Source organism: Brassica napus, chromosome A7 (assembly GCF_020379485.1).
Source record: "Brassica napus cultivar Da-Ae chromosome A7, Da-Ae, whole genome shotgun sequence".
In the NCBI taxonomy this organism is placed as follows: Eukaryota; Viridiplantae; Streptophyta; class Magnoliopsida; order Brassicales; family Brassicaceae; genus Brassica; species Brassica napus.
The window spans coordinates 12,643,304-12,667,636 of NC_063440.1; the positions used below are offsets into that span (position 1 = coordinate 12,643,304).

Sequence of the window (24,333 nt, forward strand, 5' to 3'; positions counted from 1 at the left end):
TCAGCATGTTACAGTCTCGGTTCTTCTTCATTAATGTTAAGTATAACAAGTTGACTTTTTTTTTATGTGTGACTTTTATCATTTGGCGTGTGTAGGGAATGATCTCCTGGAAGAGCCCATTTGCCATCTGAAAATGGGCCTTAATGATATAATAAGAGCCCAAAAGATAATACGACGACGTAATGAAAGCGTAGCGTATACAGAGAGATTCACTTGCCTAATTAAGGAAGAGAAGAAAGAAGAGAAAAATCCGAGAGATCCTCGTTGACGCATCTTACTAAGAGAGGTCAAAGGAGGAGGCTACCTGATTGATTACCCGTTGAATTGGAATCACCTTCTCCTTCTTCCGCTGAATCCGTCAAAATTAAACTAAAATTCGAAACCCCTGGAAGGTGGGCGTGATGAACAGGTTGAGGAATCTGGACGCTTACCCCAAAATCAATGAAGATTTCTACCAGCGTACTCTTTCCGGCGGCCTCATCACCCTCTTCTCCTCCCTCCTCATGCTAATTCTCTTCTTCTCCGAGCTTCGTAAGTGCATTTCCCTTCGAAAGTTTTGTTTTTTATTTGTGGGTTTTGATTTTTTTTTTTTTTTTAAATCTTGGTGGGCTTTTAGGGCTTTATATGCATCCTGTTACGGAGACGCAGCTTCGTGTTGATACATCAAGAGGAGAGAAGCTACGTATCAATGTAAAAGCTTTGTTCCGTTGCTACTAGTTTTGAGTTTGCTACTTGTTTTATGAATTGACCATGTGCAATTTGCAGTTTGATGTTACGTTCCCTGCGCTTCAATGCTCGATCATTAGTATTGATACAATGGATATTAGCGGAGAGCGGCACCTTGATGTGGTATGTGCTGCTGAAGAATTGTTATTTTTTTTCAAATCTATGTGACTCTTGACGCTTTGTCTGATTTTTTTTATTGTGATTGTTCAGCGACATGATATTATTAAAAGAAGATTAGACTCTCATGGCAATGTCATTGAGTCCAAACAAGATGGAATTGGTCATACTAAGGTTTGTTTTCCTAAGACTCAGGTGCCATTTTTGATTCCATTGCGAAAAGTGTTAAAGCTCTGATTCTTTGTTGTAATTGTCTTTATCCCCAGATTGAGAAACCTTTACAGAAACATGGTGGAAGGTTGGAGCACAATGAAACGTATTGTGGTTCCTGCTTTGGGGCTGAAGCGGTAAACATCTTTATTTCAGTAGAGTAATAATATGCTCCTACATTTGATCTCGGACTTTCAATTGCAGTTAAAAAAATCTTCAATTAGTTTTGATTCATTTATATTTTACTCTTAGTTTCTTGTGGTGGTGAAATGTTTTGATCCTCTTTAGATGTTGTCGTTGTCATTATTTATAGACGGATGATACTTGTTGTAATTCATGTGAGGAAGTTCGTGAAGCTTATCGAAAGAAAGGTTGGGCCCTCTCTGACCCTGAATCTATCGACCAGGTATACTCGCATAAACAACAATATTGTGTTGATCTTGTTACTTAGTTTGTGGTCTTTGCATCTAGTTGTATAATATTCTTTATTTATTCAATCTCAGTGTAAAAGAGAAGGATATGTGCAAAAGGTGAAAGATGAAGAAGGTGAAGGCTGTAACCTTCACGGTTTCTTGGAAGTTAATAAAGTCGCTGGGAATTTTCATTTCGTTCCAGGACAAAGCTTTCATCAATCCGGTTTCCAATTTGGTGATCTTATATTTTTCCAGCAAGGGAACTACAATGTAATGAGAAGTTCCCTTCTTGTTTCAGCTTCTCTTATATATATATAGCTCATGTTTGGTTTGACTCCGTTGTATCTCTACACAGATTAGCCACAAGGTTAACAGGCTGGCCTTTGGAGACTTTTTCCCCGGTGTAGTGAACCCTCTAGATGGGTATAAACTTCTCTCTCTCCCAACCCATTATACAGGCCTTTTATCGTCTTATCATCTGAAATATTATCTTGGTTCTCTCAGTGTGCAGTGGAATCAGGAGAAACAGAATGGCGTGTATCAATATTTCGTCAAGGTTTGCCCCATCTCTATCGAGTTTAGCTTCTGCATACTATAGAAAATATTGAGTATAATGATAAAGAAATGGGACTGGTGTTGTAGGTGGTACCAAGCATTTACACTGATGTTCATGGGCATACCATTCAGTCAAACCAGGTGAAGCTACATCTCCAAATCTCTGTTTAAACATTTTTAGCCTTTTTCATTTTTTTGGGTAAAAATGTAACAAGTTTGGTTTCTTTTTTTTTTGGGGGGTAAAGTTCTCTGTGACAGAACATTTCCAGAAAATGGAAGCAGGTCGAATGCAATCTCCGCCTGGTGTTTTCTTCTACTATGATCTTTCGCCGATTAAGGTCTGTTTTGGAGTTTTGTTTCTTGTGTTAATCCTAAAGACATTCTAACTTTGATTGGTTTGTTTGTTTAAGGTGATATTTGAGGAGCAGCATGTGGAGTTCTTGCACTTCCTAACAAATGTTTGTGCTATAGTAGGAGGTATCTTCACCGTATCAGGAATAGTGGATTCGTTCATATACCATGGACAAAGAGCAATTAAGAAGAAAATGGAGATTGGTAAATTCAACTGAGTTTGTTTGTTTTATTATATATATATTCTTCACACTTTCTTGATCAGAGACTGGTTGACCTTGAACGGGGTTTTACAGTTAGACATTAGGTTTGATGAGTCTGGCAAGCAACAATGTTTGATTATGAAGGGATCTGAGAAATTTTCACTTTACCTTTTTAATTATGTATCTTTTCCTTTTTCAATACACAAAATCTTTTTATACTTTCGTTTTCAACACTGTAAACAACAAACTCTTATATTTTCTTTTAATTTTAATATGATTTTGCTATTTTAATTTTTGTTTTAAAAATTAATCTATTAAATGGTGACATCTGTGATACTAGTGAAAGTGAATAGGAAAAATATTAATACGAGGGAAATACCCGTGAAATTAGTGAAAATGAAAAAGAAAAATTTTGGGTCCGAGCATTAGTAATTACAGAGATTGAAGAGGGTGATAGAAGAAATTTTTTGATCAAAAGATGTACAAGCTCACAAAATTTGAGTGATGAAACGGAAAGAAAACATTCAATAATTGAGATTTGAAAAATCAGGTCATTTCCTCCTCGAGATTTTTGTGCAAACTGTAATCTGAATGACTTTGTTGAAGTGGTTGTTACACATGGGTAGCACAAAGATCGAGTGATGGAAATTCTCATTAAAACAATTAAAAAGTGTATTTCAATGCTACAAAAGAGGATGCGGTTTTTAATTACACTAATATTAGGCTGTCAATGAAGTGGCTAGGTGGTTGTAGTTGGATTCACGCACGTAAGGTATTTTTTTACACATAAGGTGTATTCAATTTTGGTGTAATTAAAAACCTTTCTACACTATTTTTTCAGAGATAATTTGAAAATAATGCTGCTACACCAATCAGATCCGCTCAAGAAAGTTCTAGTAACACACTTGTTTTAGAATCTAGTGAAGATGATACGGTGAATGATGATGCCACCGAAATCACATTCTCTCGAGAGAGCTACACTAACACTTCTGTTGTAGAAGCCACTGAGACTGAAACACAAAACCATGAAACCGTAGATGTAAATTTTAAACTACTATCTCCTTGTGTGTTGTCATAGCCTTCTTTTTCTTATTGTTAAACTATATGTTTTTATTAATGATGTGTAGGGAGTGGAGTTACCATTACTTCATGAATCAGATGATATGATGGATGATATAACCATTCTAATCATAGAATCTCAAGAAATACCACGAGATAAAATATACATTAAAATTTATAAAAACCTATAAATAATTTATGAAGCCGTTTCGTCTATTGAAGTCACAGAAGTCAACCGACAGTTGATAAGGTCCATTTTATACTGTTTGTCTATCTCTCTTACCGTGGATCCACTTATACGTCAGGTGGCCTCTGAAGCTCCGAAGAGATCTTATTATTTTGGGATTTCACTATTTTCTTACCTATATTTTAACTAATATTAGTTCAGAAAACAAGAATTTTATAGTAGACAAATGGGTCAAAACAAAACAAATGCATGTGGAGATATGTCTGGGGTGAATGAAATGAAAAATTCACTTCATATTGTGGGAACGAGGAATCTGCATGTGGATTTTAGGTGACTCGTCTCCATAACCTTCGTGATCACGACGGAGACCGGGACTTCTCTCTCTCCTCTCTGAGATGAGATGAAGCTTTCTCCGGTGCTCTATCGGTTCTTCGATTCTTTTTCTTTGGGTCTTGCCTCTGGGAAGCGTTGTTCTTTAAGCAGGCTTCGCCGACTTTGCTACTGGGAGAAGATGATTCGTTTTACATCTTTCTCGCCAGCTTCTTCTCCCGCATCGTACGGTCCTCTCGTTTCGATGGCGGTTTTGGTTTGGTTTCTATGGTTTTTCGAGTGGTGATTTGGTTGATTATGTGCTTGATGTGACGGATGAGCTCTCGATTTGCTCGATTGATGCTCTCCGACGATCTGAAATTAAGTGGTGATGGTGCATGGATGGTGAGTGAGGGATTTCTAATCGTTTGGGTGATGGCTTCGTTTCTGGATGAGGTCTCGACTTCTCGTTTTGACGCTCTCCAGTGAAAAGAAGCAAAGGTGATGAAGTGAGTTTGGGTAAGCGCTTGCTCCCGGCGAGGTCCGGTGAAGTGCCATTCAGTTCCCGGCAAGGTCCAGTTTCCGGTGTGTTCTCTTTGGCGGTGGTGGTGAAGGATTTCGTGACGTGTGTCATGCCTCGCTGTTGAGGTTTCGACACGTCTCGTCTTTGGGGGGAGAAACGAAACAGTGTCACGTGTTGGTTTGGGCCAGTATAAATTGGGCCAGTTTGTGGGCTTTTAGGTTTAATTTTGTTTTGGGAGTTGTGTTTGGAACCTTATCTTTGGGTTTTTTTTTGGGTTGGGTTTGGGTTTCTGTATTTTACATGAATAATAATATCAGATGGCAAAAAAAATAAAAAATAATAAGGTGACTTGTCTCCGTAAAATTTCGCAAGATATATAGTCCAATACCTATTATGTTTTTCCGGTAAACAATTATTGATATAACTTTTATAACATAAATGAAATTTGTCAGAATGATGTTAAAACAACGAGTGGTAACAGTGGTTTGAGCAGTGCGGGACAAGTGGATTGGATACTGTTGTACGGTTTAATTGCGGTTTGTATAAGAGAAAACATGCTGCAGAATAACTTCGGTTCGTCTAAAATAACCGGTTCAAAAAAAGTATGAATAGTAGCACGTATAATAAATAGTGTAACTGCGAGATACATATAAACAAAAAAAAATAGTGATACTAATATAGTTTTATTTAAAAAAATTATTTTATATATCTCAATATAAAATTTAATATGCTATTACTAAGATTTTATTTAATTTAAAAAAACAATTATATATATGAAAAACTTTACAAATCATATTCACATATTTTCTCATCTAAAATATTGTATTTTTAAATAGCAAAACTATAGCTAGACATGGGCACATTTATCCGAACCAAAGCGAACCGAAAAACAAGGTTCGGTTTGAATTTGGATCCTACCAGTTATGCTAATTGATCCTATATTTTTAGAACCAGAAATCCTCAAACCAAAAACTGAGCTGAACCGAACCAAAAACCGAATAGATACGTGAAGCTTTATAATATATTTTATGCAGTATACATTCAAGGCCTAAGGTTGAAAATTGTATTTTTTTTTTTATGGTTGCAAAAGTTATCGACAACTTATTTCATTCTTCGTTGATGTGCGGTTTAGCTAGAGATGAGCACAAGCCAAATACTTTCCATTTTTGCTATATTTGGTAATTGGCTTAGCTTGTTCAGATAAATTGTACTTGGTTTGTAAAAAACGAGTACTTGCAATTTTAAGTACTTGCTAACAAACTTATATGTGTTTGTAATTTACTTAACCCTGTTTTACCGCTTGTTATTTGTGAAGTGCTTACAGATTTTTTTTTTTTAACTCTTGCGTAGCTTTATTATTAGAAAGAAACAAAATGTTTGACACCAGAAAATGACAACCAAAATAATGAATATCATCGCACTTAAGAACAAGAAACCGCGGGCACCAAGCATGAAGCTCCACCCTCAAAAACCGTTAAGACTATCAGACCTTCAGAACATCAACCCATCCGTTGCAAATCAGAGTCAAAAAGTTCCTTCAACCATAGGGGTATACCCATCGCCACATAGGATTGGAGCCTCTTCTCCCTTGTCACACTCTTTGCGATCGCTTGAGCACATCTATTAGCTCTCGACGAAACAACCACAATAGCCCACTCCTGAAAATTAACCAGAACTTTCTTCAGCTCAGTTCCTTGATATCTGAAAGCTGGCCAAGCTTTTGGCTTTGTTACCGCACCAGCCAACTCTGCAAAATCCACTTCAAAAATAACCCTTGTCACATGATGGCTTTGCATTGATTCAATCGTCCATGCCAGAGCTAAAAAGTTTCCCTCCACTAAAGAATCAACTTTTGCAAAAGCCCTTCTACTATGTAAGAGAGTTTCTCCTCCTTCGTTTCTTAAGACCCACGCTGCTCCAAGAGCCTTTTCCCTTTTTGACCACTGCAGACCCACGTTACATTTTAGGAAACCTGAGCTTGGCCCCTCCCACTTATCTCTAGCACGAGACGCTCTGTTTTCAGCTTCATCTTCTTCCTCTAGACATCTCTGAGCTGCAAACCAGTGCCCAGAATCCTCAAAGACCTTTGCCATCGTATCCTCTGCCGTAAACTCCTTCCCCTCAAATAAGAATAGATTCCTGTTTTTCCAAATAGTCCACAAAATCCACGGGAACATGCGACCAATCTCATCTGGAACTTGGAGATATCTTGGCAGGAAAAGTAAATAGTTGAAATTTTCAAACAGAGTCATGTTCTCGAAACCTCGTCGCGGAAAGGAAAGTTTGACTGAGCCCACACTAGACGAGCAGCCGGACAAGTGAACAGCACATGATTAATAGACTCTCCCTCCATCCCACATCTCTGACACCGTGGATCTATCTTTAAACCTCGAGCCAGCAAGCCATCATTCACCGAAAGAGCATTCGAAAGGGTTTTCCACATAAAAACCCTGATCTTTGGAACAGTTTTCACTTTCCAGACTTTTTCCAAAAGACCATGAATCGATGGTTGAGCTAAACATTCCCTTCGTGTCTCCGAACTGTCTAGACATGAAGCTAACCAGTATCCCGATTTCACAGTGTAGCCACCCCAATGAGTATGTACCCACTCATAACTATCTTTCTCTCCCCATACCGGTCTCTGTTTTAAAATCCTTTCAACGTCCGGTGGAAAGAAATTGTCCTCCAGTTTTCCCCTATCCCAAGACTTTGTTTGTGGATTAATAAGCTCAGAAACTCTTAAATCCACCTCAAAGAAGATTGGTTTACGTAGGGGGGCCATAGGAGACTCACTGAAAAGCCACTTATCCCACCAAACAGATGTATCCTCACCAGAGCCAATTGTTCTTCGTAGACCTTTCTCCAACAACTGTCGGCCAAACAAAATGCTCCTCCATGCATACGACGGCCGCGCTCCCAATGATGCCTCCATGAACTTTCCATTTGGGTAATATCTACTGCGAAGGAACCGTGCGCAGAGAGATTCAGAGTCCATCAATAAACGCCATCCTTGCTTTGCAAGTAAGGCTTGATTAAACTTCTCTATATCCCTAAAACCCATTCCACCTTGGTTCTTTCCCAGACATAATTTTTCCCAGCTGATCCAATGAATCTTAGATTTGCCTTCTTGCACATCCCACCAGAACTTCGACATCGCACTCGTGAGATTCTTACATGTAGTTTTTGGCAGTTTGAAAACCGACATTGCGAACACTGGCATTGCCATAGCCACAGTTTTTAACAGGATATCTTTCCCCCCAGCTGAGAGAAACCGACCATACCACCCATGAAACCGTGACTTCATCTTCTCCTGGATGTACTGCAGCATCTCCACTTTGGATCCACTGAAACATTCCGGTAGACCCAGATACTTCCCTGTCCCACCTTCAGCCTCAATACCAAGAATTTCTTTTATTTTGACCTTCCGTGATGGCGCAATCTTCGCACCAAAAGTTATAGATGATTTTGTAAGGCTGATCATCTGACCTGAATTCTCCTCATACACCTTCAGAATGCTCCGAAGCTTTGTACATTGCTCGTCTGAGGCTTTCACCATTAGAAACGAGTCATCAGCAAAAAACAGATGATGTATCACCGGCCCTTCCGCAGAGAATTTTATCCCTTCAATCTCACCCATGCTCTCTGCTTTGTTCAGTAGATAGGATAGACCTTCAGTACACAAGTCAAACAGAAAGGGTGACAGAGGGTCTCCCTGTCTCAAACCTCTCTTTGGATTTATGTTTCCTTTCTCCTCACCGTTAATCAGCACCGAGTAAGTGACAGAAGTAACGCAGAACATTATCCAGTCAACAAACTTCTTATCGAAACCCAAGGCAGTCAAAAGGTTTTCCAGGTACCTCCACTCTATACGGTCGTAAGCTTTTGACATATCCGTTTTGATCGCTATGAACTCTGATGAGATAGCTTGATGAGTACGCAATCCATGGACCACTTCATGCGCTATGATAATATTATCAGATATCAGTCGTTCAGGGACAAAAGCGGATTGTGTGGGCGACACCACCGTTTCCAGCATAGGCTTCAGTCTTGAGACTAAGATCCTCGAAATGATTTTGTACATGATTGTACAAAGGCTAATCGGCCTTAAATCTACCATTCTTTCAGGGTTTATCACCTTAGGGATCAGACATAGTTGTGTGACATTCCAATCGCGCGGGAAAGAACCATCTGAGAAAAAAGTCTTTATCTCTTTGGCGATATCTAGGCCAATGATGTCCCAATACTTCTGGAAGAACAAACCATTAAGACCATCCCATCCAGGTGCACTTGAAGATTTAATACCAAAAACGGCGTCCCGTATCTCCGCGTCAGAGACCTCTCTTAACAATGTCCGGTTCATCTCTGCAGTTACCCTTGCTGGAAAGCCATCAAAAATGTCTGAAGGATCTCCCCCCGCACCTGAGGAGAACAGAGAGGTAAAATACTCCACCGCTACTTGACCCATCGCCTCAGTGTTTGTGGCTTCTTGTCCTGAATCATCAATTAGTTTTGAGATTTGGTTCCTCAGTCTCGTATCTTTGACTGAAGCATGAAAAAAACTGGTGTTGTTGTCTCCAGCCACTAGCCATTTATCTCTACTCTTTTGGCGCCAAAACTCTTCTTCATCTCTAAAGGCCTGAAAGATTTCCAACTTGAGAAATTTTATTTTCCCCCAATCAGGAACTCCAGATGAGTACTCAGCCTCTAGATCATATCGTAGTCCACACAGTCTTTCCTTCGAGTTGTTACTGCATTCCCTTTTCCATCTACCCAAGCTCCTACGCACACAACCAAACCGTTCAGACAAGGATCTTTGGTCATTCCCATTCTGCCTTTTCCATGCCTCCATAATGCATTCACGTACTTTCTGCTTCCCAACCATCCTCTTATCAAACTTGAAAGACCCTCTGGGCCCTGACTGGTGTCCAAACAGGCGAACCAAGACCGGTTTATGATCAGACCCCAGTCTTTCCAAAAAAACTTGGGTCGCAAGGGGGAAATTACGTTTCCACTCCGTGTTCCCAAAACATCTATCAAGCTTGCTTTGAATGTATTTCTTGCACCGCACTCCTGACCAGGTAAAGCTATCACCCCATCCACTGAGCTCCGTCATCCCACACACACTAACACAGTCTCTAAAGCTCTCAAAAGATCCATCACTCCTGCTCGGCCCCCCTATCTTTTCGCCATTGTGTAGTATCTCATTGAAATCACCAACCCAACTCCAACCAGCATTCCTAGACACCCCATATCTCATAAGTCTTTCCCAGACAATCTCTTTTCCACTATGACCCGGCACCCCGTACACAAAGGACATAAAGAACCTCACCCCTCCAAAAGTAACTTCCACATCTATAAGGTTCTTATCTGCATAATGAATACACATATTCACCTTATTTGACCACATCAGTGCTAAACCACCACTCAAACCTTCCGGTTCCACTGTAAAAACTCTATCGTAACCCAACCAAACTTGTAAATCCAACACCTTATCCTTCTGTTGCTTTGTCTCCATCAAAAACATTATCTCAGGAAGATATTTTTTACGTATCTCCTTGAGATGGGGAATCATCAAGTCTTGAGACCGTCCCAAGCCTCGACAATTCCAACTCAGTATACTCATTACTGGTTTGGCAGTCCCCCACTTGGGACCACCTCTGTTTTGTTACGTCTTGCGATTTTAGAAAAATTCCCTGCCACCTCTGCAGCCTTCCTCTTTGAATCCAACGATGCCCCGTGTAGACTGTCCTCTCCTCTTGCAGCCACCTCATTACTTGTTTGAGCTTTTTGTCTGCGGAATTTTTTGGGAGGTCTGTGTCTTCCAGATACTTTTATCTTTGTTGTCCCGGAAGAGCTAGCAGCAGAGAAACCGCTGCTAAAACCCGTTGAACAGTCAAAGAAAAAGTGATTTCCATTTTCTCCAGCTTTTGGACCTCCCTTTCCTCCCCCATCATCAGAACCACAATCCAAAGCAATGTTGTCTCCTTCCACCCGCGAGCTTGAGCCTCGTGAGTCATTGTTTTTACTATTGTGTGGTTCTGTTTGTTTCGAGTAGCTGAAAACAAAGCCTTTCCCTTTATCCACATCATTAGTTATTACCGGTGGAGCTTCCAGGCGCAGGAATTTCTTCTGACCTATAGGATCATTGTCTAGATCAGAGACGGATTTCCGGACCCGTTCCTGTCTGATGCGTTTCTCACCACCTTCAGCCGCCAAAATATACTCCCTCATCTGTTGTAAGACTTCGGGGTTGATCTTCCTCCGTCCTGTCGCTTTGTCCACCCCTACTTGGTCTTCATTAAGGACCCCATATAGAGGATCGTCTTTCTCAATAGTGACCATAAACGTCTGTTTCCCTTCTTCTTTCCTCTGGTTTTCCTCAGTTACTTTTTTCCTCCATTCTTTCGCTTTCGTTTGACGTTCCTGAATAAGTATAGGGCACTTATCCTTTTCGTGGGTCAGACGCTGGCAATGGTAGCACCGCTTTTGAATCCTCTCGAAGTCATAGAGGATTGTAACTGATCCGCCTCCTTTAGGTAGATTGACCACTTTGGAGCGTCTCACTGGTCTTGAGACATCAAAAAATACCCTCACACGAACATAGTCATTAGTCTGCGGTTTATCTGGATCAAAAGCTACCACATCTACTCTCCCAATGATATCTCCCAGCGCAGTAATGGCCTCTGCAGTATAGTGATTCACCGGGATATTGCGAATCCTAACCCAAACCAAAAGGTACTTTAGGTAATCCTCATCTGGCGTCTCAGTCCATCGATCAATGACGATACTCCAGTCGTTGAACGTCCAGACTCTCTTGTTTAGCACCTCCTCCAAGTCGTGTTCATATTTGAATACAAACTGAAAAGTAGTTTTCGATAGAGCAATCCCATGTACTCTCCCATACACCTGCCACTTCCTTGGCATGTCCCTGATCAGATCAGCGATGTTTTGATTCTCAGGGTTTAGAGTACGTCCCAAGATACTCATCTTATTTCTTTCTATCGCACTGAACTGTGGTAGATCAGGCAGATCGAAAGGGACTTCATCTTCTTCCAGTGACATTGATTCAAAAGCACGATCAATGTTTCCCATCCTTACTCAAAATTCTGTGTTTTGCCGCAGACTTGTTCTTCTTTTTTTTAAAAAACCAAAGCGGCGGCTCCTATAAACCCTAGATAAAACCAGTAAAAACCAAAAGATTTGGTAGATTCTCACCCAAAATAAGGAAATTTCGTGTTTTTTTAAACAAAAAGAGGAAAAAACCTAGGCAATAGCTCTACTTCCCTTAGATAGAGTATCCTAACAAGAAGAGAGAAAACGGGAGCCCAAAAGAGGGAGTGAATTTAGAGATTAAAGTGCTTACAGATTACTTGAAAGTTATTTGTAAATTATTTGATAATTTTTTTTTCTACTTATACTTTGTAATTATATAAAAATCTTAATTAGTTAGAATTACATGCAAAAAAATAATTTTTCTTTTTAATAAATAGTATTTTTACTTCTAATATGTATTAAGTTGATACAAAACAACATTAAAAACAAACCACAAAAGTCTTCATCCACGTCACATATATGAAATAGAAAACCTTAAAATATTTCTCGTAGTATATCATATTTTAATACATTTATCATATAAATGAGTTATTTTATTATAATTTAGAAATTTTATTTTCAAAAGTAAAAACGGATAACAAACTACGAGTAATAAGCCAACAACGTCAAATAGTTATTTTATTTTAATATTTGATACTTGTTTTGTACTTCTAAATAATTGAAACAAACAACATGATAATCGACTTGGCTAAAATGAGTACTCGATTTTACGAACCAATCACAGATCAATTTTACGAACCAATCACGGATCAAATAAAAAGTATGAGCCGAGTAGCAAGTAATAGTTATACTTATACATAAAACCATTTTCCATGTCACGTGTTGCAAATAATTTTATATATTTGTTACGGTTTTGTTTTGTGAACGATAAGATTTTGCTCGTAATTAGATATATATAAACTTGAAATACAAATATATTGAAATTTTTTTACAGTACTTAAAAATCAATAAATTTTTCTATAGATAGAATAAGTAATTTTAAAATACTTTTTTCATTCAAAGCTATTTATTAGATGATAAAAAATGCTTAACTTCTTTTCAAAGAAAAAAGCTTAACTAATCCAATAATTTTTCCCTTTTTCGGTTTAATGGAGTTGGTGGCATATGACTTATCAGAAAATATTGTTGGTAATGTGATAGGATCAAAGATCCGATCTACTGGATAAAAGCTGTATATTGAAGATAAGCTCAAGAATTACAATAATGGAGGAACTCTATCACCTGAGTTCCTCAGCTACTCTATCACCTGAGTTCCTAGCACATCGCCAAGGATTTCACAATTATAATCCTCGATACCGTTCTAAGCAATGCACAACAGTTATTTATACACAGACTTATTTTTCCTTATTCTTCAAGCTTGTAACTGCAAACCTTCTGTATCATTCCAAAGCTCTCCTTGATCTTCCTTCCAGTGAGTCTCCACGTCAGCTTACTTACAAGGGTGATACCTATCATAATGTCGTAGGGGGCTGAAAACGACTAAGCCGGTTAGACCGTCATATTCACAATCTAGCCAAAGTTCAAATCAAGAAGTCAAACCTGGTTTATTTCCCGGTACGATTCACTAAGGTCCACGTTACATCAAACACAAAACAGAATCTGCTTTGAATCACACAAAAAATAAACAAAAAGGTGTATATGTCTTCCCTCAACCGCGCGTCACGTGTCTCTAAACGCTTCTCTATCACACTGTCCGAACGTAGCCGCCAGACAAAAACCCTTCTTCTTGAACTACTTTTCGTACAATCAAGTCTTTGACACTTTTAGACCGTAAGTTAACCACTTCTCGGTCTCAATATTATGCTCTTAAATTTCTATGTTTGAGTTTGACTTATCAACTCGATCTCATCGCAGTCGCTTTAGTTCATTTTTTTTTCTAAGGTGAGTTCATGTTCTTTAACTTATTGATTTCTGAATTTATCTTGATTGTAGTAACTCAGGAGTCGGATCAAAGGGCATATTGTTAGTTAGTTGTCTTGATTCTTAAAACTGTTATATGGATGTATTTCTGTCTTGTGTTTAATCAGAACCTGTTCTTGTGTTTCTAATTTATCAAAGTTAGATTTGTGTCTATTATATGCATTGGTTCTTCTGTTGTATCTCCCCTCAAATTTAGATTTGAGTATGAATCTCTGTATTTTGTTCCTTTTTTATTTGTCTCTAATCAGTTTTGGTTGCTCCTTTGATCCTCAATTTTCAGTAAGATGAGTCTTGGTACCAAAGGTTCATCTTCCAGTGGGTTTGAGAATACATCGCCACCAGAGGACTATCTAAACAAGGTATAATGACGATGATTATGATAATGATGATGATAAGAGGAATCATTAGCTGCTTTGTGATGATTATAATTTGATGTGTGATTCAACTAGTATATATTGTCTGTTGATATAATTATAGATAAATGAAGTGAGGACATTACTAGGGCCACTGATTGGGAAGTCATCTGAGTATTGTTCAGATGCTGCCATTACCCGTTATCTAGCTGCGCGTAACGGCCATGTCAAGAAAGCAACTAAAATGCTTAAAGAAACCTTGAAATGGAGGACTCAGTACAAACCCAGGGAGATCCGATGGGTATGTATGTATGTATGTATGTATGTATGTATGTATTCTTGAATATGTAAACATACTTTAAAACCATAAAATGGTTGTTTTTTTTGTAACACGAAAATGGTTGTTATAGGAGGAGATTGCACGAGAAGCTGAGACCGGTAAGATATACCGATCTAATTATACCGACAAATATGGAAGACCAGTTTTGGTTATGAGACCAAGTTGCCAGGTTGGCCTCTTATCCACCATTTCAGACCTCTGATTCTCTATGCAATTTTTCTTTGATTTATTGTTTATGTTTTGATTTTATTACAGAATACAAAATCTCCTAAAGGGCAGATTAGATTCTTGGTATACTGCATGGAGAATGCAATCTTGAATCTACCGGATAACCAAGAACAAATGGTTTGGCTAATTGATTTTCACGGTTTCAACATGTCGCATTTATCCATCAAAGTGTCTCGAGAAACCGCTCATGTGTTACAAGAACATTACCCTGAACGCTTAGGCTTGGCCATACTATACAACCCACCTAAGATTTTTGAACCGTTTTGGAAGGTATGTTTTCAAGAATCTCTCATGCAAATGTATATGGAACTTTGTTGACATAATGTGTCATTGTATAAACCTGGAAGATGGTGAAACCGTTTCTAGAGCCAAAGACTTGCAACAAGGTGAAGTTTGTATACTCGGATGATAACGTGAGCAAGAAGATTCTTGAGGATATTTTCGATATGGAGCAACTTGAGGTTGCCTTTGGTGGGGAAAACAGTGATTCGAGTTTCAATTTTGAGAAGTATGCTGAGAGAATGAGAGAGGATGATTTGAAGTTCTATGGAAACACACCAGTGTCTTCAACCTCAGCTCATTTTACCAACTCTGATTCTGAGGTTTCAGACACTGAGATGAAGCGCTTGGAGGACATACCAGATGAGAAGATCAAGAACGGAACCTCTTAACAAGAACCTAGACATGTAGCCTAGAATAAAAAAAGCTCCTGGTTTAACTAAAACATCAACTCTTCTCATCTTCTTCTAAACCATTCTTACTAATAAGCTGGAGATACTCTTACATGTAACGGTGGATACGCCACATATATATGAACTCTTATATACTTTGCGTTGATTGTGGAAGTGATTTAAATCTAAATACACCAGAAAAAAAGCACAAGAAAGATTGACTTATTATCAAGATTGACATATGAGAGTGGGGTCCAAAAACCTTGCAGTACGGTATATATCTTTTATGATTAGGAAAACCGCTTTTAATAGATTAAATTCCTAAACAGAAATATAATATCTGATTTTAAAGCTGCATAAATCTGAGTTTAAAAGATTGTATATTATTCATTCACATATAGTCAATATACAAATAGTAAAACGGATATTTGCTTCAATGATGTTTTTTTTCTTCTGTGTTTTTGTTTTCTTCGTGTTTTTGTTTACAACACTTTATAAACCGCTCTAAGGTCCAAATCTTGAGGGAAATAAGCTACGTATATTAACAACCTATTTCTTCATTTAACTTCAGGAACAAATGACTTCACTGCTCTCGTCCAGCTTCTGCCTGTATTGAGCCAATCTCTGCAAGCAAAGAGAACCATCTAAGACAGAGAACTCAAAGAAGACGAAGATGGTAGAACAGTAGAAACGATGCCTAACCTTGGTATACGCATAGACACCAGCTTCTGTAGGACCAACAGGGCTTCCCCTCTTCATGAACTTGCCGTCTTTGAAGATGTAGAGAAGTGGTATACCAGTCGATAGCTCCAGACTTATCACCTAACAACCAAAACCACAGAGAAAACTTCCATCATTCATCACAAAAAAAAACAAACATAGTAATTAAGAATTTAGATTTTAGCTAACTTTCTTGTCACACCTCCTTGCAAGTCAATTTGTCTAGATACATTATGATAGACCGCAGAGAGTTCCCATGAGCAGCTATCATTACGTTCTTTCCAGCTGCAAGCTTTGGTTCTATCTGCATTTTGGTTTGACATTAGTAGATAAACTCAAGAAGAAGTAAGAATGAAAAAAGAATCATTACATTTTCCTCAAAGTAAGCCACTGCTCTCTCAGCACACATCTCTAAGCTCTCTCCTTTGGGAGGAGGAATGTCATAACTCCTACGCCATTCATGGACTTGCTGCTTCCCATATCTCTCCGCTGTTTCCTGCTTGTTCAGACCTTGCAACTCTCCATACCTATAGCCAAAAGCTGATAAGCTGCTTTTCTATCTGTTCAAGCGTAGAACCAAAGAAAGACAAGAAACTTTACATTCTTTCGTTGAGCTGCCATGCAGGTATGACAGGAACTGATTGATCTTTAGTTTCTTCACTGAACACTTGACTCCAAGATTTGGCCTGGTCGCTTTCGTTGTGTAATATGATAGGAACCTAGATTGGTTTAAATCCATTTATTAGTAAATGAAAAGATCAAGTCAGAAAGATGAGCTTGGTTTTCACATACTTTCTTACGACGGTGTTGAATCATGGCAAGCACTGCAGTCATCTGAGCACGGATTAGAGAGGATGTGAAGATAACATCGATAGGTATGTTGCTTATCTTCCCTGCTTCAATAGCTTCTTCAACACCTTTCTCTGTCAATGGCACATCAACACAACCCGTGAAAAGATTCTTGGCGTTCCATAAAGACTCTCCATGCCTAATCAATATCAGAGCTGCTTCATCTAAAACATAGAACAAAAGGGTAAGTATACAAAACCAATTATGATTCTTATATGATATTGAAGAACTTCGAAGGATCATATTACTTGATTTTTTCTGAGAGTTGTCAGGGATGATGTTCTTAGAAGGAGACAAGAGAGTAGTGTTGTAAGAAACTGATATCTGAGAGGATATTGTTTCAATCTTGGATAAGTTTCTCTTTCTTCTTGAGGTATAATAACAAAGTGATGAATCGATCTTGAGACATTTTGTTGGCAGGAGCAGAGGCTGTCTTGAAGATTGAGAGATTGTGGAAGACTGTTGAGAGACAAAGGAATAGATTGATTGGTAAGACATAGCCGTTGACATTCTGAAGGAAAGAAATCGAATTTGTGATTAATTGTTAACTTTGGATGTTAATGTTAAAACGTAAAACAACAGATGAAAAATAAAAAGAAAGAGAAGGGTTCTTTGAGTGTCTTGTAGAGTTTGGCGTGTTTTCAAATGATCGGCTTCCTCAGGTAGTGACAAATAATGACAAGTGAGACAACATGGAACAAACTAGGGCTGAGCAAATAAACTGAATCCGAAAATCCGAACCGAATCCAATCCGATGAAAATGAATCTGAACCAATCCGAATCCGAAATAAATACCAAATGGATCTTGTTTTTTAGTATTTTGGGTTATGGGTATTATCCGAACCGAACCCGGACCTAAATGAATATCCGATAAAATCTGAAACATTTAAAATCACAAAAAAAAACTTCTACCAAATAAGATCTTAATTCTTAATATGTATCCAAAATACTTTAAGATATTATTGAGCTTCTAAAATAATTATCTATTACATGAATGTTGGTGGTGGAATGTGGCGTGGCGGTTGAAGCTTGAAGTTTGTAGATTTTGGTTTTGTTTTCATTGAATAATGTTTTTCATTTCATGAAAACTTAATTTTTTTTTTATGATTTCATTTATCTGGTTTTCTTTCTATCACTAACTATGTTTATCTTTCGCTTGATTGTGAATGATCACGTTTGATGTTTTTTCTTATTTTTGAATCGATGTTACTTATGTTTTGGCTATTAAAATATGTATAAATCATGTATTTTAATCTGAAGAACCGATTTCATTTATGTTTTAGTTACAAAATAAGTACAAATCATGTATTTTTAACCGGAGAACCGATTGGGACCCGAACCCGAAAGTACAATGGGTTATACCGGTTATTTGGAGATTTACTAACCCCAACCCGAATCCGATAGAACCCGAACCGGTCCCGAACTAAACTTTTATATAACCCAAATGGGGCTGATTTTGATAAACACGAAAAACCAAAACTCGAATGGATAAAACCGAAACCCGATTGGTACCCCGAATGTCCATGCCTAGAACAAACTGTTTTCGCAATTATACATTAGTTTCGATTTTATATTAAAAGTTATAGTCATGATGCTGAGTAATACGATTGAATAAAATTGTGGGAAAACAAAACAACCTCTCAAACTCTTTCTCGAAAAAGAAGAAAACAAACAACCTCTCGTGTGGTTGTAGAGACAATTACTTGGGTAATAAATCTTATCAAACTTTAATTAATACTAGGTAAGGAACCCGTGCGGAAACTCATTTTATAAAACGAAATAAACTATATTTTATATAAAGAAAACTTCAAAAATACAAATGCTTTAGAGGAAATACATATATTACAAAAGTATCTTGCATGCAATTATATTTCTTTATTGATAATACATATATTTTTCGTTAGTAGTTTTCTTGTTTAATTGAAAATTTTGGTTTAACCGAACTAAAAAAACAGTGTCAAATTCAAAAGATACAATATATTTAATTTGTAAATATATAATATTATTAAATTAATTAAATTACTCGGAAAATATAACCACCAGATTATTTTATATAATTTTAAATATTTTTAAAATGTATATAAATAGATATAAAATAATAAAAAGATATATTTAAAAAAAACATCTATGCAATTTTTAGTATGAAAAGACACATCCTTAAATATTTTAACAAATTTTTCAACGCAATGAAATTTTCCGTGTTTATATGTTTTTCCAAGATCTTAATGAACTTTTAAAAAGGAATCTCTCTTTTTCCTAATCTATTTTGTGATTGTTGTGAATTTTTTTTTTCTGTGTTGTGATAACACTAAAATTTGCAATGATTCATCACTGAATACTACAATTCACCAAATGCATTATCACCATAAAATTACCAAAAATCACAATGGTTTATTACCAAAGATTGCAAGTTCATCACCAAAGGTTGCAATCACCAAAAAATATAGTGTTTTATTTAGTTTTTCATTTAGACAATTATAATAGTTCATTTAAACAGTTTCAAAGAATCACTTAAATCTCCAACAATCATTCTCACTTATGTGTAATTAATTAGAAAATCAATTAATAAATAGCACATATTTCAAACTTATGCATAAATTAAAATGTGCATATATACAAACATTTTTTAATGGTTTACATTTTCTTAATATTGATATAATAATAAATAAAAATTTCTTAATTGATCTGAACACTTTATCTAAAACCCAAATAGATAAAATCGAATCAGACAAAAAACATTCTCACCAAAACATGATATTATAAAACCATACAATATATAATTTAAAACCATATATTTACTTATATATATAATATTATAATAATAATTAAATTATAGAACAAACCGAAATGTCAGAATATTTTTAAGATATTTATAATAACATAGTCATGGTCAAACTTTTTAATATAATCAAAAGGTATGAATATATAAGACACGAATCATGTGTTAATGAAACATATAATCAGAAATGCAATTCTGAAAAAAAAAACATACATTTTCATTTAGTAAAAGAAAATTAAGTAATATTTTCATTATTTTATTTGGATTTTTTTGCTATCCAAATTTGAATGACCCTTCCTTATATTTTTTGTTGACGACGTTTCATTTGAATATCTCTTAATAATTTATAAGCTAGAAGCTTCAGACAATTTTCTCCTTCACCATTTTAATAAATTTGTGAAAAAATCACAATGAAAAACTTCTTGATATTGACTATTTATCTATATGAAAATTCACAACTTTTAGATTTCATATAGTTATTTTAAAATAGTACATTTGCAATTAATATATATAGACACATCATTACAAAAAGACACTCTATTGCATATGGAAATACACATCCCACTATATAATAGGGACTAATTTTGGGTGTTCTAAAGGGTGCCACCTAGGCAAAATATTCTCAGCCATTCATTCTGCCACGTCACTGGCAACCCAGACGAAGAAATCGTAAATGCATCCCAGCCCGTTAATGACAGTGTGCCCCGCATCAGTTTTGGTTTCCCGGTTGACTAATTTTAATTTGGTTTGATTATACGTGTTGTGGTTTGCTTAATACGGAGATAATGGGTTAGTCGGGGATTGTTTCTATTTGGTCTGATTAAATGGTAAATCATATAAACGCAGCGTTTCTTACTTTTCTCGATTAGGGCTTCATCCTTTTCATTCATCCACAGTTCACCTCGCCGTCTCCGTTTTCTTAATCTTCAGAGTTTCTTTTCTTATCTCTTGACATTCCTTCAAGTTCAATGTTTTCTTTAAATTCAGCAATAACGATTAAACTTTAAATCATTAAACTTTGTAACGATTCCGACCTCTTCGTTTCTTCTCCGTCGAATCTATAAATAGGAGATGGTCAAGAGGTGGATGAACCTTTGCTATCACTTTCAGTCTATATTTTTTTGTCGAGCGTAGAGAGATTCTGAGAAAATGTCTTCCTCTGATGCCATTGTTGCACAAGCAGCCTTCGACGTTCTCCGGCTCGGTAGATCTGCCCAGTTCATTGTTGCTCTTCTGCTCCGTTTCTGGGACTCCAAAAACATCAAGAAGCATGGTGAATTCATGGGAGTCACTCTACTTCTCCTTGATGAGAAGGTATTTTAATAACACGCATTTTATTTTTGGATCATAGTTTTTTTCCTGACAACGCCCAATGATTTAAGTAAAATATTTATTTTGGTTTCCACAACTTCGTGATCCATGGATTTCCTTGCTGCTCCCACCACCCACTACCGTCCATGTTTACGAAGTGGTTCCATCGTTAAAGTTTCACGCTTTGAACTCCCAGGTTTGTTTTGTATTTGTGTTGGGTTATTTTGTGTAAATTCTGCTGATTTGTTACTGAGATAGTAATCTGTTTATCACCTGTCAGATGTTGTTGGGAAAATTCATTTTGTCCAAGGTTCAGACCTTAAGGACGCTCAAGTGATGACTCGAGTTGTGGTCTACTTCGTCATCGTAAGTCTACATTGCCATGATCTATTAAACTCTTTAACATATTGCATCATTATAGTCATCAGTTATTTCAATATGTATTACAGGACTGTTGTGGTGTATCTCTCTTTATGGGACGAAGCTGCAGCAATGTTTAGGGGCCTCATCAGCTCAGGTGATAGAACCCAGACTGTTATGGTGGTCACAACCGTGAATCCCAAAAAATTTGCAAGTTTGTATATATGTCGAAAATATTGTTTCGCTGGTTTTGTAGACTCATAATACACGAAATACTCATTATTTGCAGGTTTTGTAGACTTAGGATCGTTGAGGTCTTGAAGCATAACAACTGGTACTATGTCTCATGCACTGGGTGCAGCAGGAAACTAGACAAATCAGACCAGTCTCCCCATTGCAACCGCTGTGTTAATCTTAACGCCACAGGTGTTGTAAAGTAAGAAGTTTTTATAGCAAAATTGTATATGTATGATTATTAGATAGTATCCTACTCATACTGATCACTAATGTTACTCTTCACTACAGGTACCAAGTAGAAGTATAAGTTGATGATGCAAATGATAATGCCACTTTTGTGGTCTTCGACAGAGAGATGCTTCAACTCACTAACCTACCTGCAGCTGCTCTTACTCTAAATGAGGTTTGTTCTTACCTCCGACAATTTTTCCCTAAAATATTACATTGTAAAACAATTGCCAATCTACTCAATTCTTACATCCGCTGCAGATAAATAGTGGTGGCAGCGAGCAACTCCCACAATGCCTTGCAAAATTTGCTGGAAAATATTTTCCAAATATGTGTGCCCCCGTTTACTTCCCCTCTAGACAACCCCCCCCCCCCCCCCCCCCACTTTCCCTGTTTCAGGACTCAGTAACCCCATCACCACCGAGGTATTATATAAGATTTTCTCTCCAACGTAATCATATAAGCCAAAGTATAGTAACATAAATTCAACTCTTTTCCAGACTTCCAACCCCAAGGCAGCTCCATTTATTGAAAGGGAAATTGGCCAAGCAGATTACCAGCACCGAAGTTGAAGGTCTAAAGGATGACACACATCCAGAGGGAGTTAAGGAAGAAGAGGTTGGCAATACACACACCCGTGAGTGAAGATACGAAGCTGCCACACCGTCGACCCAACCCTGCTCCTGTTTCTTTACAATATCAAATATTACTATGCATTTTCTATGTTTCACTTTTATATATTTTCCTTTTTTCCAGGTTTTTTAACAAGCCTTTTATGTACCTCTTCAGAGAACAACTATTTTATTAATTAAAAAGGGTTGACATGATTTAGTGTTTTATGAGACAAAATGCAACCTGTTTTATTCACGTTGCCTTTGATTCCGTGTTCTTCTAAAGCATTCCTGGTACACTAGATTTCAATACATTTCACCCGTACTTTCATGTACATTAATTATATACTAATTTATGAAAAATACACACTCAATTACTCTGTCACCTTTTCTCCTTACGTTTCTTAATACACTACCACTCTATCACCTACAACATACATTCATATAGTTTTGCGTTGCTCAACAATGTATGAGACTTTGATTTTTAAACTACAACAATACATCCATTTGTCAAACACTACAAGAAAACACAAGATTAACGATGAAAATTAACGAGGAAAACTGGTCCTCGTAAATTTACGTTGACTTTACGAGAATCTTACAAGGAAATTTACAATCAACGTTAGTTCGTCGTAAAATAACGAGGAAACGATTTCCTCGTAAAAACCACACAAGGTAACTTCGTTTTTACGAGGAAAAACTGTTTCCTCGTAAGCTCGATGTAAAAGTAGCATCTTCTTTACGAGGAAATAGTTTACGTTTACTTAACGAAGAATTTACGAGTCCATCCACTTTGTAATTGTAACACGTTTTTTGTTTCGGCTACCTTACTAAATTCCACATAATCACGAATAATGAAAATGATGATGTTTCTGGTGATGACGAAAATGTCGATGTATCTGACTGATGTATTTGTGTTTTAATATGACTGATTTTCAGACTTAATCCATGTGATTTGATGGATTTAATCATGAAAATCTATTTATATAATTTAATTTTATGTAATGGGGTTTGAATTAGAAAGAAGAGATTGAGATTATTAGTTAAGGAATTGTGGTTTTAGAATTTGGGGTTTAGAATGGATAGAAGAGATTGAGGTTAAAGGGAGGATGGGGTTGGGGTTGGGGTTTGGGGTTTCGGATTTTAGGGATTTAAACATAAACATAGTTATTTCCTCGTAAATTAACGAGGAACTTACGACGATTCTTAAAAATAAAGAACGCGGCACTCGTTAATTCCACGTAAGCAGAAATCGTCGTAAAGACCTCATAATAAAAAAACGCTGGCCTCGTTCATTCCTCGTAAAAATAAAAGCGGGCCTCGCTAATTCCTCGTAAATTAACGACGATGTAACGAGGAAACGAAACGTGAATAAATTGGTTTGCCGTGATCAAAGTTACACCTCGTGGACAAATCATCAGTGGAGAAGAACCACCATTGCAAGAAGAACAGAGAGATGAAGTTGAGGTACCTGAACAACAAATTGATGACATCCTTCTCATTGATCTGCATAATCATGAGTACGAAGATATTACCGACGATGCCACGGACGAAGCTGTTGAAGACGAGTTTAATGAAAATGATGATGTTTCTAGTAATGACGAGAATGTCGATGTATCTGATTGATGTATTTGTGTTTTAATATGATTGATTTTCAGATTTAATGCATGTGATTTGATGGATTTAATCATGGAAATCTATTTATATAATTTAATTTTTGTAATGGGGTTTGAATTAGAAAGAAGAGATTGAGATTATTAGTTAAGTAATTGTGGTTTCAGAATTTGGGGTTTGGAATGGATAGAAGAGATTGAGGTTAAAGGAAGGATGGGGTTGGGGTTTGGAATATATGAAGTAGAAGATAAGGAAGATAAGGAAGAAGGGGTTTAGGGTTTCGGATTTTAGGGATTTAAACATAAACGTAGTTATTTCCTCGTAAATTAACGAGGAACTTACGACG

At 37.0% G+C, this 24,333-nt stretch overlaps 4 protein-coding genes and 1 long non-coding RNA gene across 7 annotated transcripts; 3 read left to right on the forward strand and 2 right to left on the reverse strand.

Moving 5' to 3' along the window:
• The first annotated feature begins 190 nt into the window (after positions 1–190).
• On the forward strand, positions 191–2,866 carry LOC106358191 (endoplasmic reticulum-Golgi intermediate compartment protein 3). 2 transcript variants are annotated; one of them, XM_013797944.3, is made up of 12 exons: positions 191–531; positions 617–690; positions 766–849; positions 937–1,017; positions 1,110–1,190; positions 1,367–1,459; positions 1,557–1,736; positions 1,822–1,889; positions 1,971–2,022; positions 2,109–2,162; positions 2,267–2,359; positions 2,432–2,866. In XM_013797944.3, the coding sequence occupies exons 1-12, from the start codon at positions 402–404 to the stop codon at positions 2,588–2,590; spliced, it is 1,149 nt and encodes a 382-aa protein (XP_013653398.2). In that variant the 5' UTR covers positions 191–401; the 3' UTR covers positions 2,591–2,866. The 2 variants fall into 2 exon arrangements, with proteins under 2 accessions (XP_013653398.2, XP_048592726.1); XM_048736769.1 differs by having other exon boundaries at positions 217–531; positions 1,822–2,022.
• Positions 2,867–10,275: 7,409 nt separating this feature from the next.
• LOC106355242 lies at positions 10,276–11,745 on the reverse strand. Its single transcript, XM_013795223.1, has one exon. It carries the CDS (start codon positions 11,743–11,745, stop codon positions 10,276–10,278), a length of 1,470 nt encoding a protein of 489 aa, XP_013650677.1.
• A 1,476-nt stretch (positions 11,746–13,221) lies between these two features.
• On the forward strand, positions 13,222–15,466 carry LOC106355241 (phosphatidylinositol transfer protein 3-like). Of its 2 annotated transcripts, none has more exons than XM_048736771.1 (6): positions 13,222–13,647; positions 13,967–14,045; positions 14,164–14,340; positions 14,450–14,548; positions 14,635–14,877; positions 14,955–15,466. In XM_048736771.1, the coding sequence occupies exons 1-6, from the start codon at positions 13,583–13,585 to the stop codon at positions 15,276–15,278; spliced, it is 987 nt and encodes a 328-aa protein (XP_048592728.1). In that variant the 5' UTR covers positions 13,222–13,582; the 3' UTR covers positions 15,279–15,466. The 2 variants fall into 2 exon arrangements, with proteins under 2 accessions (XP_048592728.1, XP_048592729.1); XM_048736772.1 differs by having other exon boundaries at positions 13,222–13,536.
• Positions 15,467–15,732: 266 nt separating this feature from the next.
• On the reverse strand, positions 15,733–17,345 carry LOC106356407 (2,3-bisphosphoglycerate-dependent phosphoglycerate mutase 1). The gene is made up of 7 exons (XM_013796165.3): positions 17,096–17,345; positions 16,791–17,011; positions 16,599–16,717; positions 16,369–16,525; positions 16,201–16,302; positions 15,981–16,100; positions 15,733–15,902 (listed from the first exon to the last, which is right to left on the reverse strand). The coding sequence occupies exons 1-7, from the start codon at positions 17,343–17,345 to the stop codon at positions 15,846–15,848; spliced, it is 1,026 nt and encodes a 341-aa protein (XP_013651619.2). The 3' UTR covers positions 15,733–15,845.
• Positions 17,346–20,486: 3,141 nt separating this feature from the next.
• On the forward strand, positions 20,487–22,589 carry LOC111199746. The gene is made up of 7 exons (XR_002653599.2): positions 20,487–21,133; positions 21,218–21,303; positions 21,387–21,454; positions 21,587–21,733; positions 21,823–21,937; positions 22,024–22,187; positions 22,263–22,589. It is a non-coding gene; the product is annotated as an uncharacterized LOC111199746 (long non-coding RNA).
• Positions 22,590–24,333: the final 1,744 nt, after the last annotated feature.

Bases quoted from the DNA above. Each gene is read 5' to 3' on its own strand.
- LOC106358191 (XM_048736769.1), top strand. From the start codon at position 402: ATGAACAGGTTGAGGAATCTGGACGCTTACCCCAAAATCAATGAAGAT. The intron at 2,023-2,108 runs GTTTGCCCCATC...CTGGTGTTGTAG, and splicing joins TGTATCAATATTTCGTCAAG to GTGGTACCAAGCATTTACAC. The intron at 2,360-2,431 runs GTCTGTTTTGGA...TGTTTGTTTAAG, and splicing joins ATGATCTTTCGCCGATTAAG to GTGATATTTGAGGAGCAGCA.
- LOC106355242 (XM_013795223.1), bottom strand. From the start codon at position 11,745: ATGGGAAACATTGATCGTGCTTTTGAATCAATGTCACTGGAAGAAGAT.
- LOC106355241 (XM_048736771.1), top strand. From the start codon at position 13,583: ATGTTTGAGTTTGACTTATCAACTCGATCTCATCGCAGTCGCTTTAGT. The intron at 14,549-14,634 runs GTTGGCCTCTTA...ATTTTATTACAG, and splicing joins TTATGAGACCAAGTTGCCAG to AATACAAAATCTCCTAAAGG. The intron at 14,878-14,954 runs GTATGTTTTCAA...TAAACCTGGAAG, and splicing joins TTTTTGAACCGTTTTGGAAG to ATGGTGAAACCGTTTCTAGA.
- LOC106356407 (XM_013796165.3), bottom strand. From the start codon at position 17,345: ATGTCTTACCAATCAATCTATTCCTTTGTCTCTCAACAGTCTTCCACA. The intron at 16,718-16,790 runs GTATGTGAAAAC...AAACCAATCTAG, and splicing joins TTCAACACCGTCGTAAGAAA to GTTCCTATCATATTACACAA. The intron at 15,903-15,980 runs GTTAGGCATCGT...CTTTGCTTGCAG, and splicing joins GTGTCTATGCGTATACCAAG to AGATTGGCTCAATACAGGCA.